Source organism: Cupressus sempervirens, chromosome 10 (assembly GCF_028749045.1).
Source record: "Cupressus sempervirens isolate cs-2001-9-10 chromosome 10, ASM2874904v1, whole genome shotgun sequence".
NCBI lineage: Eukaryota > Viridiplantae > Streptophyta > Pinopsida > Cupressales > Cupressaceae > Cupressus > Cupressus sempervirens.
The window spans coordinates 841,940,066-841,954,589 of record NC_143127.1 but is presented as its reverse complement, the minus strand read 5'-3'; the positions used below and the strand labels follow the sequence as shown (position 1 = coordinate 841,954,589).

The 14,524-nt window shown below is 35.3% G+C and overlaps 1 protein-coding gene across 1 annotated transcript in view; it reads left to right on the top strand.

Annotated features, from left to right (window-relative positions):
• Positions 1-11,635, top strand: part of LOC149536613 (uncharacterized) — a 29,127-nt gene extending 17,492 nt beyond the window's left edge. Inside the window, exons 2-3 of the mRNA XM_089804370.1 lie at positions 9,567-9,796; positions 11,067-11,635. Of these exons, the coding sequence (XP_089660496.1) occupies positions 9,567-9,796; positions 11,067-11,345 (509 nt within the window). The 3' untranslated portion in view covers positions 11,346-11,635. The remainder of the gene's footprint in view (positions 1-9,566; positions 9,797-11,066) is intronic.
• Positions 11,636-14,524: the final 2,889 nt, after the last annotated feature.

The following is a 14,524-nucleotide window of genomic DNA, read 5'->3' as shown; positions in this document are numbered from 1 at the left end:
CTTAATAGAGAAGTTCTTATAGATGGGAGGTTTTGATTAATGTGTCATTTCTCTTTCATCTTGTGACAGATTACAAAAGTGATCTGAAACGAAATATCGATGCAAATCAAAAGCAACTTAATCCAGATATATCAGCTTCGATTTTCTTTCATCTCATTTCATGAATCACAAAATGTAACTAGACACGAATCAAAACTAATATAACTGAATCTAGAATGTTTGAGGCCACAATTAGTCATTGACGTCATGGCATATGCTAAAAATACACACAAAATAGGTTGCCTTATGATTTTCGTAGTTGTCCTCGAATGGACTGGGATTGCTCTCACCTTGGCCGCTCAAACAAGCTCTGGCTCTAGAAGTATTTGAATTGACTCTAAAGAGATGACTCATGACATTACACTAAACTCAATGATAAAGTGTGTCTTCTCAATCACCATAGCTCACGCTTAAGGTTTGTCTCTCACCGCTTGTGTTTAACGCCACAGGTTGTGTATGGTGATGACCTTCTGCAGTTAATTGTTTGCTAGATAAATAAAACATCATTTCCGTAAACATCTGTTATTGATGAATCTGCCATGCTTGCAACATCATTCGTGGTTTCTGTATAATTTTGTTTTTGATTAAATCACATCCCTTCAGACTTGTCGATACTTGCCATGTTGAGATCATATGGATCGTTCTTTACAAATGTAATTACACTGCCATTCAATTTATATGGTATCTCTTTTGTTTTATTAAAATCCCTTCAAATATTCTTTCTCTTAGCCTTCCTTTTCAAGTCCGCTTATTATCTTTCTTTCTTCCTATTTTTCTATCATTTCTTACATTTGCAGCCTGGCTTTGATGCCATGTTAAGTTCTAGGATCGCTGCAAATGTAATAACAGTTGCCATTGTATTGATTGTGTTCCAAATGCAAATGAAGGCTTATAAATATGAGAGGAGGAGACATGTCTCTACAATTAAACATCACTAGTTATATTAATATAATAGCAATATAAATAACCATATATGTAACTCATCTTAAGCATATATTTAATATTAATATGTTAGCCATAGATGAAATATATTATTATATTATTATATAATAATATATAATGTATAATATATTATATTACATATATAATATATTATATATGTAATATAATATATATTATATATAAGATATTTATTTAAAGATGATTTACCATCAGCAAGGTATCTCATGTAAAAATCAATCTGATAGAAGCTACAACCTTAATGCTTTTTAATTTATGATTTAAGGTTTCAACATGAGTCAAAAATCTGATTATAGGCCAAGCATGAAAAACAAATCACAGTTAACCACCATGAGAAATTATGATTTATGATTTCTGAGGACAAATAGTAAAACATATCTCTTTTGGACTATTTTTCCCTCTAAACTTGATGTTTTTGGTGCAAGGACAGCCCCTCAACACTCAGCATAACCTTAACACTCAGTATAACCCTTGGCGTGATTGAAGGGCTTTTAATTTTTTGATGAATTTTAAAAAAATTGCCCAATTATCAAGTTTCAGATTTAAGTCTGAGGACTAATGCATTTTCAGCTCCCATGAATACTTAAGCTTGGTCCTAAAACTCAGAATTTATTCTCCAATCAACAGCCTCTTGGTGCCCCCAACTCGGTCGTGGAACTGAGATTTCTGCCCTCTAATTAACCTGCAACCAATCTTGGGTTGATTTGATGGACGAAAATATTCTAAATCCTCATGGGAAATTTTTGGATTTTAATCTGAATTCTCATAGACTTTGTCAACTCACATTAGTGGATTTCTTCCTTGGGAGTTGAAGGAAACTCTGATTATTACCCCAGCAACCTTACTATACCAGACTTTTTGATCATTTTTGATGTCCTCCCATGGTTCAATTTTCAGCTCCTTATGCTTGGGTGATTTCCCCATTAGCTCCTTGACTTTTGCTTTGATCACTTTTGACCTCTAAAATCAACCTTTCATCTATCTTGCATTTCTATATTGCTGTTGCATGCACTTCTAAAATAATATTGGGCCGGTCTCTCTGATCACAACATATGTGGGATTTAAAAAGTCACTTGAAAACTTGTGCACATTGCATTTCATTTATTTCCCTTTTATTTTATTTTATGTCATTAAGGGAAAATCGATTCCCTTGGGGATAAAACCTCAAGCCTACACTTAGCTGTTATTATTTTTTATTTTATTTCAAAGATGGAAATTCGACCCTCATATGGATTAAAGTCCACTCTTTTACTTAGCATTTTCAACTTGATGTATCTATAAAGGGGATATTTGACCCCCATTTGGGCTCCAATTCACATTATTTTATTATCCATAAGAGGAAAATTGAATTATATTTTTCATTTATCCACAATAGCCTTCAAGGGGAAAACTAACCACTATCTAAATTTGGGGAGATTCTATGTTCATCTGGATAGAGGGAAATTCTTCTTCCATTAGGATTTTCCTATCTTGTGGTTAGGGAAATTCTTCACCCATCTAGTTTTAATGTATTTTTAGAGAGGAAACTATATTTCCATTGGGACAAAGTGCAATTTTGGAGGGAAAGTTCTATTTCCATTGGGACAAAATGCAATTTTAGTTGGGAAATTCTATTTCCATATGGATTTTATACAATTTTATTAAGAAAAACTGATTTTCATAGGTTTTTTTCACATTCCATGTATGAAAATTATTTTTTATTAGGATATTAGAGCCCTTATGTATAAAATATGCCTTTATAATGTATTTTGGACTATTTGACTAGCCAAAATATTAATGAACTTGTTGATGTCAGTGTTGTACCACTACATAACATATAGCAATTGAATACTTGATATGAACTATCAAACACTCAACCCTCTCTTGAAAAGTAAATACTCATGAAGAACATGAGAAAAACTCCAAGGTTCCTTACACCTGTAGATACTAACTCAATTATAGTAATGTGATTTACTGGTTAATCACATAGGTGGGCTTACATTATTCATTTAAGGATGTTGGACTTTTCCTGTGATGGTGATGAATCTAGCTTTGCAATGTATACTAGTGCCAAATGATGTTGAGGGTGATGGTGATGGTGATGGAGAGTGTGTCTGCTAATAACGCTTTGATTTCTGACTTTCTTCTTGATTGAACTCCAACTATTAAACTACTTGTTGCTTTACCTCTACTCCTATGAATGGAAAGATTAGCAAATGGACGGAGATCAAATTTGATGAAAGCTTACTAGGGACTCTACCTCCACAGATGCAATGATTCAAGGAAAAAAGACTAGATTACCATGCAAGGCTTCCTAACCAGCCTCTAGGATGCTAGTGGCCTAGTTTATAGATCCTTATCAAACATCCACTAGTATCACCATACAACTATCCATCTACTTTTACTGTTACTTAACAACTTCTTGAAATAAAATCTACTTTAACAACTTCAATGAGATTTAACTCTAACTATTGGAAGTAGAAACTATGCAATAACACCAAGTGTCCCTAATCACCATGCAAGTCACAACAATGATAAGCGAAGCAATTTTGGTATTATCTTAAGCAACAATTTTCTTAAACCCTTTAAAAATGAGAGCAAATGACCTTATATAGGGGCCAAAATTACAACCAATGATAGAGATTAAGAGGCAAAATCAACAATCTAGATCAAATCCCAGAAACTCTAATTAGGGTTGCCACCCTATGTGCCAATGAGAAGATACCACCTCATCAATGGACCAATGAATAAAAAGGAAAAGTGGCAACCAATGAGAAGGCACCAAAATGGTAGCCAATCAGAATCAGACACCTATCCTACCCAAGAAGAAGGAGAATTTGCCACATGGGCTTACATCAAATGATCCTCTAATATAATTCTACCCTTTCCTTTCATCATTTTAGCCAAGGCAATGAACTTGGCTAGCTTGTCATTGACTTCCTTCATGGGAGGGCAAGGCGTGTGCTTCATCTTGAGCTCAACTAAATTCATCATGTTGCTCGCTACTTACAGTGTCTTCTCATGATCCTTCTCATACTCTCTCGCATATCCGATAAAGACATTGAGGGAGGCAAGGGTGCCCAAATGCTTCTTCGTGATGACAACTTGCCTCAACTCATCCCATCTTGATCCAAATTCTATCTCATTGACATTCTCTTCTTTGATATCTTCAAAATCAAGTACAACCCCAACATCACCCAACATGGTTGAAATGGAAGTGCCAACACTTGGGCTATATTGTACAATCTCATTCTGTATCTCTTCAAGTATCCTCAATCTGATGGTCAAGGCAACATACCAAGACTCCATCGTACTCATTCCTACTTCATCCACCAACTTGGTTCTTTCCAAATATCTCTCCGGTAGCCCAATAAATGCTCGTAGCTTGGAAATGGCTAAGTCCTTGATTGGAAGGAAATCCTTCCACTCCTCTTCAAATGTTTTGAATTTGTCTCTAATAGCCACTAATGACCTAAATGTTGAGATAAAGGAAGGCAAGAAATTTTGCCCATCTTGAATTATATCACTGATCCAATCTTTGATTTCGTGCAATTGAGCCGATATCTCTTCTATGTTGCTCCCACTGTCTTGCAGAAGGGTTGCCCGATGCAACTGTCGGATAGGCTGGCAATCTCTCCAATATTTTTTTTCAGCCTCCAACTTCACAATCCTCTTGTTTGCCTTCCTCAACCTTTCTGTAATTGAAACCATGCCTTCTTGGATCTTCTCACATTCCATGTCATCCATGATTCTTCCCAAGTTATGCTTTATTATCTCATACTCTTGGGCTACAATCTCATCCACTGCCTTGCTAACCTTTGGTATAGCAATCTGAACTTTTCAATGACCCTCATCATCGCTTCGGATTACCTTTTCCACCGTTTTTGCAATTTGTTTTTGTTTCTCACTGTCTTCCTTTTCCACTGACCCTTGAATATCTTCAACTGTTTGGACAGTTACCACCTCGCCTCTTGGCATAAGCATTTGTCTTAACCATAGTGGTGCAGTGCATCTCCCCAAATTTGGATTTGGTTCAACTAGCAAAGCATCACCAACAGCCTCAAGCGCCTGGCTTATTTCCTCAATATCAATTGGCTTGTTCTCCTCTTCACTAGTGACTGTCATACCATCTCCATGTTGGTCCTCTGAGAGAGGAGAGTACTCGGTACTGTCACTGTAACCATTTGATTCCGAATCAGAGCTCAGTTCTACCAAGACCCTTTGTCCACTTGTATTAACCTCTTGGCTCCTAGCCTCAATTATGCTCTCCCTTGATGGTGCTGCATTTTGTCTCTTTGTTGGAGGCTCTTGATGTTCTTTACCTTTTTTCAACCTCCAAATTTCTCTTCTTGCTGTTAATTGCTCTTTGTTGCCGGCTATTGCCCCCACCTTTCTATCTAATTGACTCCACTGGACCTTCTTCCTCCAGTTTCATCTTCTCATAAGTAAGGTTTACACTCCTCATCTTCTCATAAGTAAGGTTTACAGTCCGACTTTGTAATTGCCTTAACTTCTCATTGTACCATGACTCAATGTGTAGATCAATTCTCCTTGTAACCGCCTCTAAGGAAGGTTCCTGATGATCATCCCAACTAACTGGACCCAACTCTGTTCCATCCACTGTATCATAATCTTCCCTTAGCACATTTTCATCATCTTCCAGTTGATCGGGAATATCAAGGCCTCTCCATCTGATTGCCCTCATCATGCCCACTGACAATCTTGAGAAAGCTAGCTTCCTCATATGAAAGTCACCTGTGCATTGGCCCAAAACTCTTCTATAGTAGGAATATGTTTGAATGTGTTTCCGTGAGATGCCCTAATAAGACCATTAGTATCGAATCCTTGTCTTGCTCTGTACCATCCTAGATGATATCGCTCTAACTCTCTCTCTACTACTGCAAAGGTGACAGGATTGGCGCAAGTATCATTGCCTATTCCAAATGAGAAGGTGATCCTTGTCTCATCCTTAAGTATCATCATCTTGTCATAATGCTCAAGTTGCCTAGCCAACTCCATCAAAACTATCTTATTTGGTGGGTACCTTGGAAGTCTCTTGGGACAAATTGTGCTTCCTGCTACTCTAATATATGCGAATTGTGGAAATTGGATGAACCAACTCCCATACTTCTTAACTTTTACTTCCGCTTCCATTGAGAGCCTTCTAGCAAGTGTCCTTTGTAATATCCTTACCGTCTTCATGGAAAAGATTTCATAAAACATATTATAATCTTTGGTGTTGTGCAAATGAAGCTGTGGATAGCACTCATGCACCAAACATTGCCCCAACCCATTGCCAATCACTCTTAAGGTCTTAAGTCTAGGATTTTCATATAGTCTCGCAATCAGATAGAAAAGATAAGATCCCATGTAGAATTGCTTTTGAATTTGTATCGTCCTTAGTTGCAACTCTAAATTTTCACCTGTAAATTATAATTCTAGCCCAATCAAATTTTCTCTTTCCATTTTCAATTTTATCAATAAAATAGTATATTCAGTTCTCGAATTGCATACCTTGAGCCACACCCATGATCTAGTTGAGAAGCACAATAAGGTCGCCGTATTCCAATTTGAAATCTGACTTAGTGAGCTCTGATGACTTGATATCTCCCTTCTTGCCTTCGTGTAACCAAGATGAATGAAGTAGGCCTCTTGATTATCTTGAAAGAACTTGGCTGCCTGATCCATTGTTACCATCACCATGCCTCTATGTTGGGGAATATTGAATACTTCTTCAACCACTTGTCTGCTGATGTTAGCCAACACTCTCTTCCCCTAATAAAAAATGATGAATTTGGTCACAATATCAAACCGGGATGCACACTCCATTACCAATTCCACACAAGGCAAAGTAGGAGGGAAAGCCGCCACATGTACAATTCCGCTCTTGTAGACCTTTCTTGCCATGGGGGCAATCTATCCTTTAACTGTACCATGTTCGCCGTGCTGATATCGGTATCACTTATTCGCCTCACTTTCGAGAAGAAGGTGGTCTTAGGCATCATGTCTTCCTTGTCCTTTTTGGTATTCGTTCCCTTTGGGTTTTTTCTTACACTAATATCTACCATCCTAAACACTTAGTTCTGCCCCTTCATTCTAAATGATATGAACTACACTTATCAATCTCCAAACTTCTTTCTATCGATGGAATCTAGCTTATTTCTGCCTCTCCAAATCCTATCTCTACACTTATCAATCTCCAAACTTCATTCCTAGGGGTCAAATTACTACTTATTGCTGCCTCTTCGTTACCATAGGAGGGATTACACTTATATCTCCCAACTTCAATCCTAAGGTGGTCTAGCTTATTTCTGTTTCTCCAAGTGTCCTATCATGAAATCTACACTTATATCTCCCAACTTCAGCCTATCAATGGAAATGATGAAGTGGTGGATGAGTAGTGCAAGAAGTTAAGGGAAATGAACCAAGCAAGAACAAGGAATAAAATCTGCCTTTAAAACCAATCTTCACCTCTAAAAATGGACGAAAATCTTACCTTAAATTTGCCTTCTACCAACAATTGAGCCCCTTCAAATTCGGGTTTGATCTTAGAAATTTCAGTCGTCTTTGCAAAATATGATGCCCTAGCAAATGAAGTACTCACAAAATCTACCCTTTTCATCAAACTTCGACCTTAGAAGATCGCCCACAATTGCAAAAATTAAATCAGACTTTAAATTGCCTTGCCTCCACCCCAAACAAAATCGGCATAGCTGGAGGAAGAATTTGTTGCCAAAGAAGGAAATCTCAAACCTTAAAAAATCGCTCAATCTTGCAAAAATTGGATCTCTTCTCCAAATCGCCCTAGGGTAGAAATTGCACAACCAAGGAGGAAAAAATAACTGCCACGCAAAGGAAAATCAGACCCCAAAAAATTGCCTTAGGGCAGAAATTTGCTCCCTGAGAAGAAAATCGTTGCCAATCAAAGGAAAATAAGACCCCAAAAAATGGAAATTCGCCCAACTTGAAGAAAAAATTCGCACATCCAAGGATGAGGAAAAAAGGAATGAGGAAATAAGAGTAGGGAAAGCCCCTCTTATACCAAACTTTTTGCCTCTAGAGCGGGCCGACTTCCCTGGAGGGAAACAAAATTAAGTTAGTCCCTCAATTAATGGCCCAAATTTAAATGCAAAATTAAAATTACTTAGCCCTATAGTGAAATTGGCCCATTTAATTGCTAGTTTGATCCAGAATTGTAAAATAGAAACAAGGTAAGCCTAGGAAATGTCAAAATTTTCATTTAACAACGTTTTGGCAGTTAAAATATCATTAAAATCGAATGTAGCAAGCCAAAATCAAGTTTCAATTCCAAATTACCAATTTCCTTTAACATTTCTAAAATCCTCTAGGCAAAATTTCAACCAAATTAATGAGATTTTGCAATTTAATCCAATTTCAATTTTGCAATACAATTTCAATTTTTTAATAAAATAAATCATTTTCTTGGCAGTCAAAATTCAAACTCCAATTTCAATTTCACTATCAAAACCTTCCTTTTCACCAAAAATATTCAAGATTTTCCAAAACGACTAAATCTAACAGATTCATTTTGAAAATGCTGAAGTTTATACAATTATTTTAAATTTTCAAAGAAAAAATCTAAGTCCAAAATTTGCACATTTATCCTGCCAGATATCGTTTTAACCATCGAAAAAATGTTGTTGAATTCTATTTGGCCTAAGGACAAAATTATGTGTTCCGGAAAAATCAAGTTTTGCACCGGGTGAAAAAAAAAAACCTGAATTCCTCCTGGCCCGAAGGTGTCCAAGGTGTAAAAATTGCCAATTCAAAAACCTCTGCACAACTCCAAATTTTGCGAAAGCAACCGAAATATTTTCAACAATGCGAAAATTGCCAAGGCTTACCCGAAAAAGGGGGTCCTCAAAAATTTTGGGCAATAGTGTGAAAACCTCACAATAGAACTTAGGAATTTTATCTCAACCCATTGCAACTTGACTGAACCTAACAACTACAAGTGAAAAGAGGGGGTCCCCATTTGCAATGGGACAATGACATCCACCCACTCCTTTACTCTCACCAACCTTTTCTTTTGCTTCCCCTTAATTTACTGCCAATTCATCACCTTCTTCCAGTCCAACACACACTGCTGCTCCTTGACACATTGCTTAATTATCTAAATTGTATCTAGATACCATAGTTGGATAATCAACCAGTCATTTTATATAAATATGTTACTAACGTTGTTCAAAGAAAATGAGCCCAGTCCTACCTAATGCTTCTGCATTGGGTTTTTCAATTCAATACATCCCATCTGTTCATTTTATTCATTTTTTATGCAATGAATACCATTGAATCAAGAACCTGGATCCTGAAACATTAAGTCAAGTCCCCGTGCCATCACTGGTTCAGATGGATTCAGAGGTTTTGATTGATTCCTACTGGTTGCAATGAGGTTGATGTCTACGGGTGTAGAATTTGAATACAACACTATTTAAGTGGATAAAACATAAATCCAATTGATGCCGTGTTGGCTATATCTATTAAAACAACCTTTATCTTTTATCTATTATTGATCACATCTCTCTAATAATATTTAACATTTTAACGATTTGAAAGGTTTTTGGTAGGTAGCGTAAAATCGCCACTGCAGTATCAAGAGGAAGAATGGAACACTGTGATGAACACCAATTTGAGAGGAGCCTGGCTTGTTTCTAAGGCCATTGGGACTCGTATGCGAGATGCAGGAAGAAAGGGCTCCATCATAAACATCTCTTCTACTGCCAGTGTCAACCGGGGCAACCTTCCACGCTCCATGATCTATGCAATCTCCAAGGTTGGGCTCAACCACCTCACAAAGGTACCTGCAGCTCAAGCTTCTCTTTTTCAACTGCTTGTAATTAAATTGTTATAATTTTCACTGTTTTTGGATGAAAAAATTTGAGCTTCTAGTTTTGCTAGGTATTATCCTTTATTATCAACTGTGCAACACATTAGAATTTGGTAGGTGTAAACTACTATGGGTTTAAAGAGTTGATGATGTGATCCATAAATAAATAGTGGCCATGAATAAATAATGACCAAGATATCAAATTTTTTCCTTTTCTTGATGATGAGTCACAGATTGTGATCTAAAATATTGATTCAAAAACATATATTCAGTTTGTATCAGAACCTCTGTCAATCACCCATCTTGACTGGAAATGTCATGTTTTTAATTTCCGAGATAGTTAACTGGTCAACTCCTTTTCTGTCCCATACACAGATCTAAGTTGCCCATAGTTGAACCCAAATTTCATAGTGACACTCAGCCACGATAAATAGATCATGAACTCTCCACTTGGCAAAAAGCTGTCTATCATAACCATGTTACATCAAGTTTCCAAGTTACGGTGGCAGGGGACTGGGGGATGTGTATCCTGGAGTAACTTTTTGGGAGGCCATTTTAAGGGTATGTGTGATAGGGGATGGCTATTAAAAAGTATGTGACTTGACATGTATTGGAATTTTCAATCACATTGGTAATAGATCCATCATATACAGCATAAAACCCTAATACATAAGTTTAGAACTAAACCGAGATTTCAGGTTTGCATGACTCGATGCACATATTAGCACTATTACGATACTTGTCCATGTGCCTACATATTAATCCATATTAATACTTGACATTTATATATATTAAATCAAACATGCTTGCCATTTGAAATGGTCAGATGTTTGTTTTGTAATATTCAAGTTGTACACATACATGCATATACAGTTGAATGTGCTTACCGCTTGAAATAGTAAAATATATGTTTGTTGGTATTCATGTAGTAACATATTGTATAAATACATCAATATTTTGCAGTGTTCTTGTAGTTTAGGTATGCACATAACTGAAATGATAGTTTGATTGGATACTTTCTGCATCTATAATCATCTTATTTGATTTCAATTAGACTTGGAGTGAATTAAATTCTAAGATAGATTGGAGCTTGTGATGTCTATCTTTGCTTGTAATATAGTAACAAAGTATTGTGGGTTATCATGTCTGTAATGCAACTTCTCAAAGTGAAGCATTGTTTTAATCTGTTATATTTTTTTATGATAAATAAATTGATACATAATCCATTTGTGTATCGCAGGCTATGGCACTGGAGCTTGGCAGATATAATATTCGAGTGAATTCAATTGCTGCAGGATTGTTCAAGTCTGAGATAACAAAAGATGTTTTTGAGAATGATTGGTTTTATAAGGTTGCAGAAAGGATTGTCCCATTGCAGAGATGGGGAAGTACAGATCCTGACTTGACAAGTCTCTTGCTTTTGCTTGCTAGCGACTCATCTTCTTATGTCACGGGAAATATTTTCATTGTTGATGGTGGTCACACCATCCCCGGATTTCCTTTATGGTCATCACTCTGATGTAGGATTCATGCCATTTCCTCGGTTCTTTTTGAAAAAATATGTTTTTGTGCAGGCACCTCTCTTTAATCAGACTCGAGATAAAATTAATTATTAAGGTTGTTAAAATATTATGTAAAAATTATCTTTCAAGTATTTGTACATCTTTGTGAAAAGATTTTAATAATTGAAAGCAAAGACATACATGTACCCATGCAAAAATAGGAGTATCATGTGGTAGAAACAGTATTTCCTCATGGGAATGTGACATTGAAAATTGAAAAATTTAATCACTTTGCTATTGATCGACATTTTGAGATCACCATTTATATTTACTACATAAGAGAAGTTAACATTAACAACCAATCACCATTCAGCATTATTCAACACTTTCTAAATATGAAGTTGCACATTTTTTATTACTAAGTAATTGGAAAATATTTTCTTGATATTAATAATGATCAAGAGATCAATTTATACTAGAGACTGAATAGTGTTTCCTTAAGAAACAATTGTAAATAATAGAAACATTCTATTCTAGAAACAAGAAACTAAATATTATAAACATTCTAATATTTATAGAAGAATACAATAGATAACCATTAGATATTAAACAAAGATAATATAAACTATCTATTATCATAATACTCTTTCTTAATGGTTAATCTATCCAAAGCACGAAGCTGTCAAAAAGTATAAAAGATAGATTTTGTCTTCTCAAGGGGCTCCACATTGTTCGTTGTTGGCTGCAAACCAGATTGTGTAGATAAGGTAGCTAAGTGCTTCCGACATTCAACCTTCATGTGCCCATACTAAAGGCAATAGTTGTATTGAATGCTTTTCTTCCAGGAGCCTTTTGAATCTGGAATAGAGGATGTCTCTCGATAAGGCTTTGGATAATGCTCCAAAACTTTGCAGATGAGCATGATGTCCAAAACAAATTGCAAAAATTTATGATTTTTAGGAGAAAATTGAAAAAATCGAACACAGTTTTTTGGGAGAAAAATCGATCAAAACCTAACATGATTTTTGAAGTGAAAAAACAATCAAAATTTGACAATACAAAGTGTTGTTTCTTTTAGGAAATACAATAAAACCCAATAGATAATTTTTGAGGAAAAAAATTACAAACCCATCATGGAATTTCACACAACTTAGTGAATTACGTAATCAAATATTTTTAAGGGAGAATTTATAGAAATCCATAAGATATATATATTTTTTTTATAGAGAAAAAATATGAAAACCAATCATAATTTTTTTGAAAAAATAAATTATGAAAACCCACCATAATTTTTAAGGGAGGGAAAACACAATATTTTGCATGGTAAAACAACATATACAAACAACATGCAAGTACATGTAATAAATATGCAACCCTCAAAAAGTAGAGACCAAGAAAATTTGAAGGGTGGCTTAGAAGAGAGCTCAAAAAACTTAAAAAGAATATGTTGTCAGTTTCTAGATCGATTGGCTAAAAAATTGAGGCACAAAAATTGAGGCACCCAAAAGAACATATGACAACCCAGTTGAGATCTCAAAAAATCGAGAATCTAAGAACAAAAATTGATTGATACAAAAAACGAGGGTTTTGAACATAAACGACACTACTGCAAAACAAGCCACAAAAATGGCAAAAATGTGCAAAAAACAAAAGAAAATCTGAATAGAAATAGGTTGTAGAACTAAACTAGAAGTAGGTGGATTTAGATTTCTCAGAATAGAAACTGTAGTTGGATTATAGAGAGAGTTGGAAGCAAATATGCATGTAAATAATTTTGAAAATAAAAGACAGATAATTTCAACCAAGAAATTATAATTATTTTCAAAAAAAATTATAGTATTGGCTCTAATACTATATTACGAAGTAATTGAAAAATATTTGTTTGATATTAATAGTGATCAAGAGATCACTTTATACAAGAGACTGAACAATGTTTCCTTAAGAAACAATTGTAAATAATAGAAACATTCTTTTCTAGAAATAGAAAACCAAATATTAGAAACATTCTAATATTTACAGAAAATTACAATAGATAATCATTAGATACCAAACAAAGATAATAGAAACTATTTATTGTCATAATATTTTTCACCCCATCTTTTAATGGCAATAATTTTGTTCATCTATGATTGGTGCTACAGACGGTGGAAAAAACTATTTGTAAACCCCAACGCAAGAGAAGCCACAAGAAACTATGTCATTGTCGACACATTGTAAAGTTGGCAGTGTGTTGTAGTCGAGGCAAGGAAAGTGTCAAGACAAGGGAAGGCCTAACAATTGCATGAATAGTCTAGGTGCCTTGTTTTGTGCTTTTACATTTTGCATACATTCTAGCTAAGTTGGTTATCATTCTCAAGGAATTTTGCCTCAGAAAAGGAGCGAGGAAGAGTTTTTGCATGAAGTGTGTCCTTAAAATTGGGTGCTTGCAAGGTAGCTTGTTGGGCTTGGAGGTTTGATTTTATGTTTGTGAAGGGTTTTATGTTTTCATCTTGAAAATTCCCAATGTAGCAATTTTCAGCCTTATTTGTGCATATGTAGCCATTTTCAAACATGCCAATCTTATCAAACATATCTCTTTTACTGTGATAAAACATCTCATAGTTAATAGAATAGCTTTGGCCATCAAATGCGTCGTAACAAAGTTGTTCCAAATCTCCATATTTGAGAACTTCGACTTTGAGAAAGGGGTGGATGGGATCAAGCAAATTGTTCCAATTGTGGGCACCTTTTATATCTCTCCATATGTCACATAGCTCAGCCTACCCTTCTCCTTCATAATCGGCTACAAAAAGCATTGAGTTAGTTTGGGAAGTGCGTAACCCAATGTTTTCTTTTTCAAGCTAAGGCAATGAAAATACCACCATTTTCTGCTAAAATAGATAGACTAGTGATGAAATCAATAGGACATTATATTAATTGTTGTAGGTAATTAATTCTTGTTTTTGGGATGTCAAATATCGATGATAGTAAGACAATGGATTTGAGAGAGAGAACACATCAAAATTTGAATGAAACAATAGGATTAGGATGATTGTGCATTTGAGAGTGAATATAGGGTCCAAGATGAGAAAGATATAAATAGAGAGTCATACTGGGCAAAGTAGAATGCATATGAAAATAACAATGAGCATTAGAAACATTGCACACAAGCCTTTACTTATATGAGCCAATTGTTCTTTGACAAGATAATGGCTTC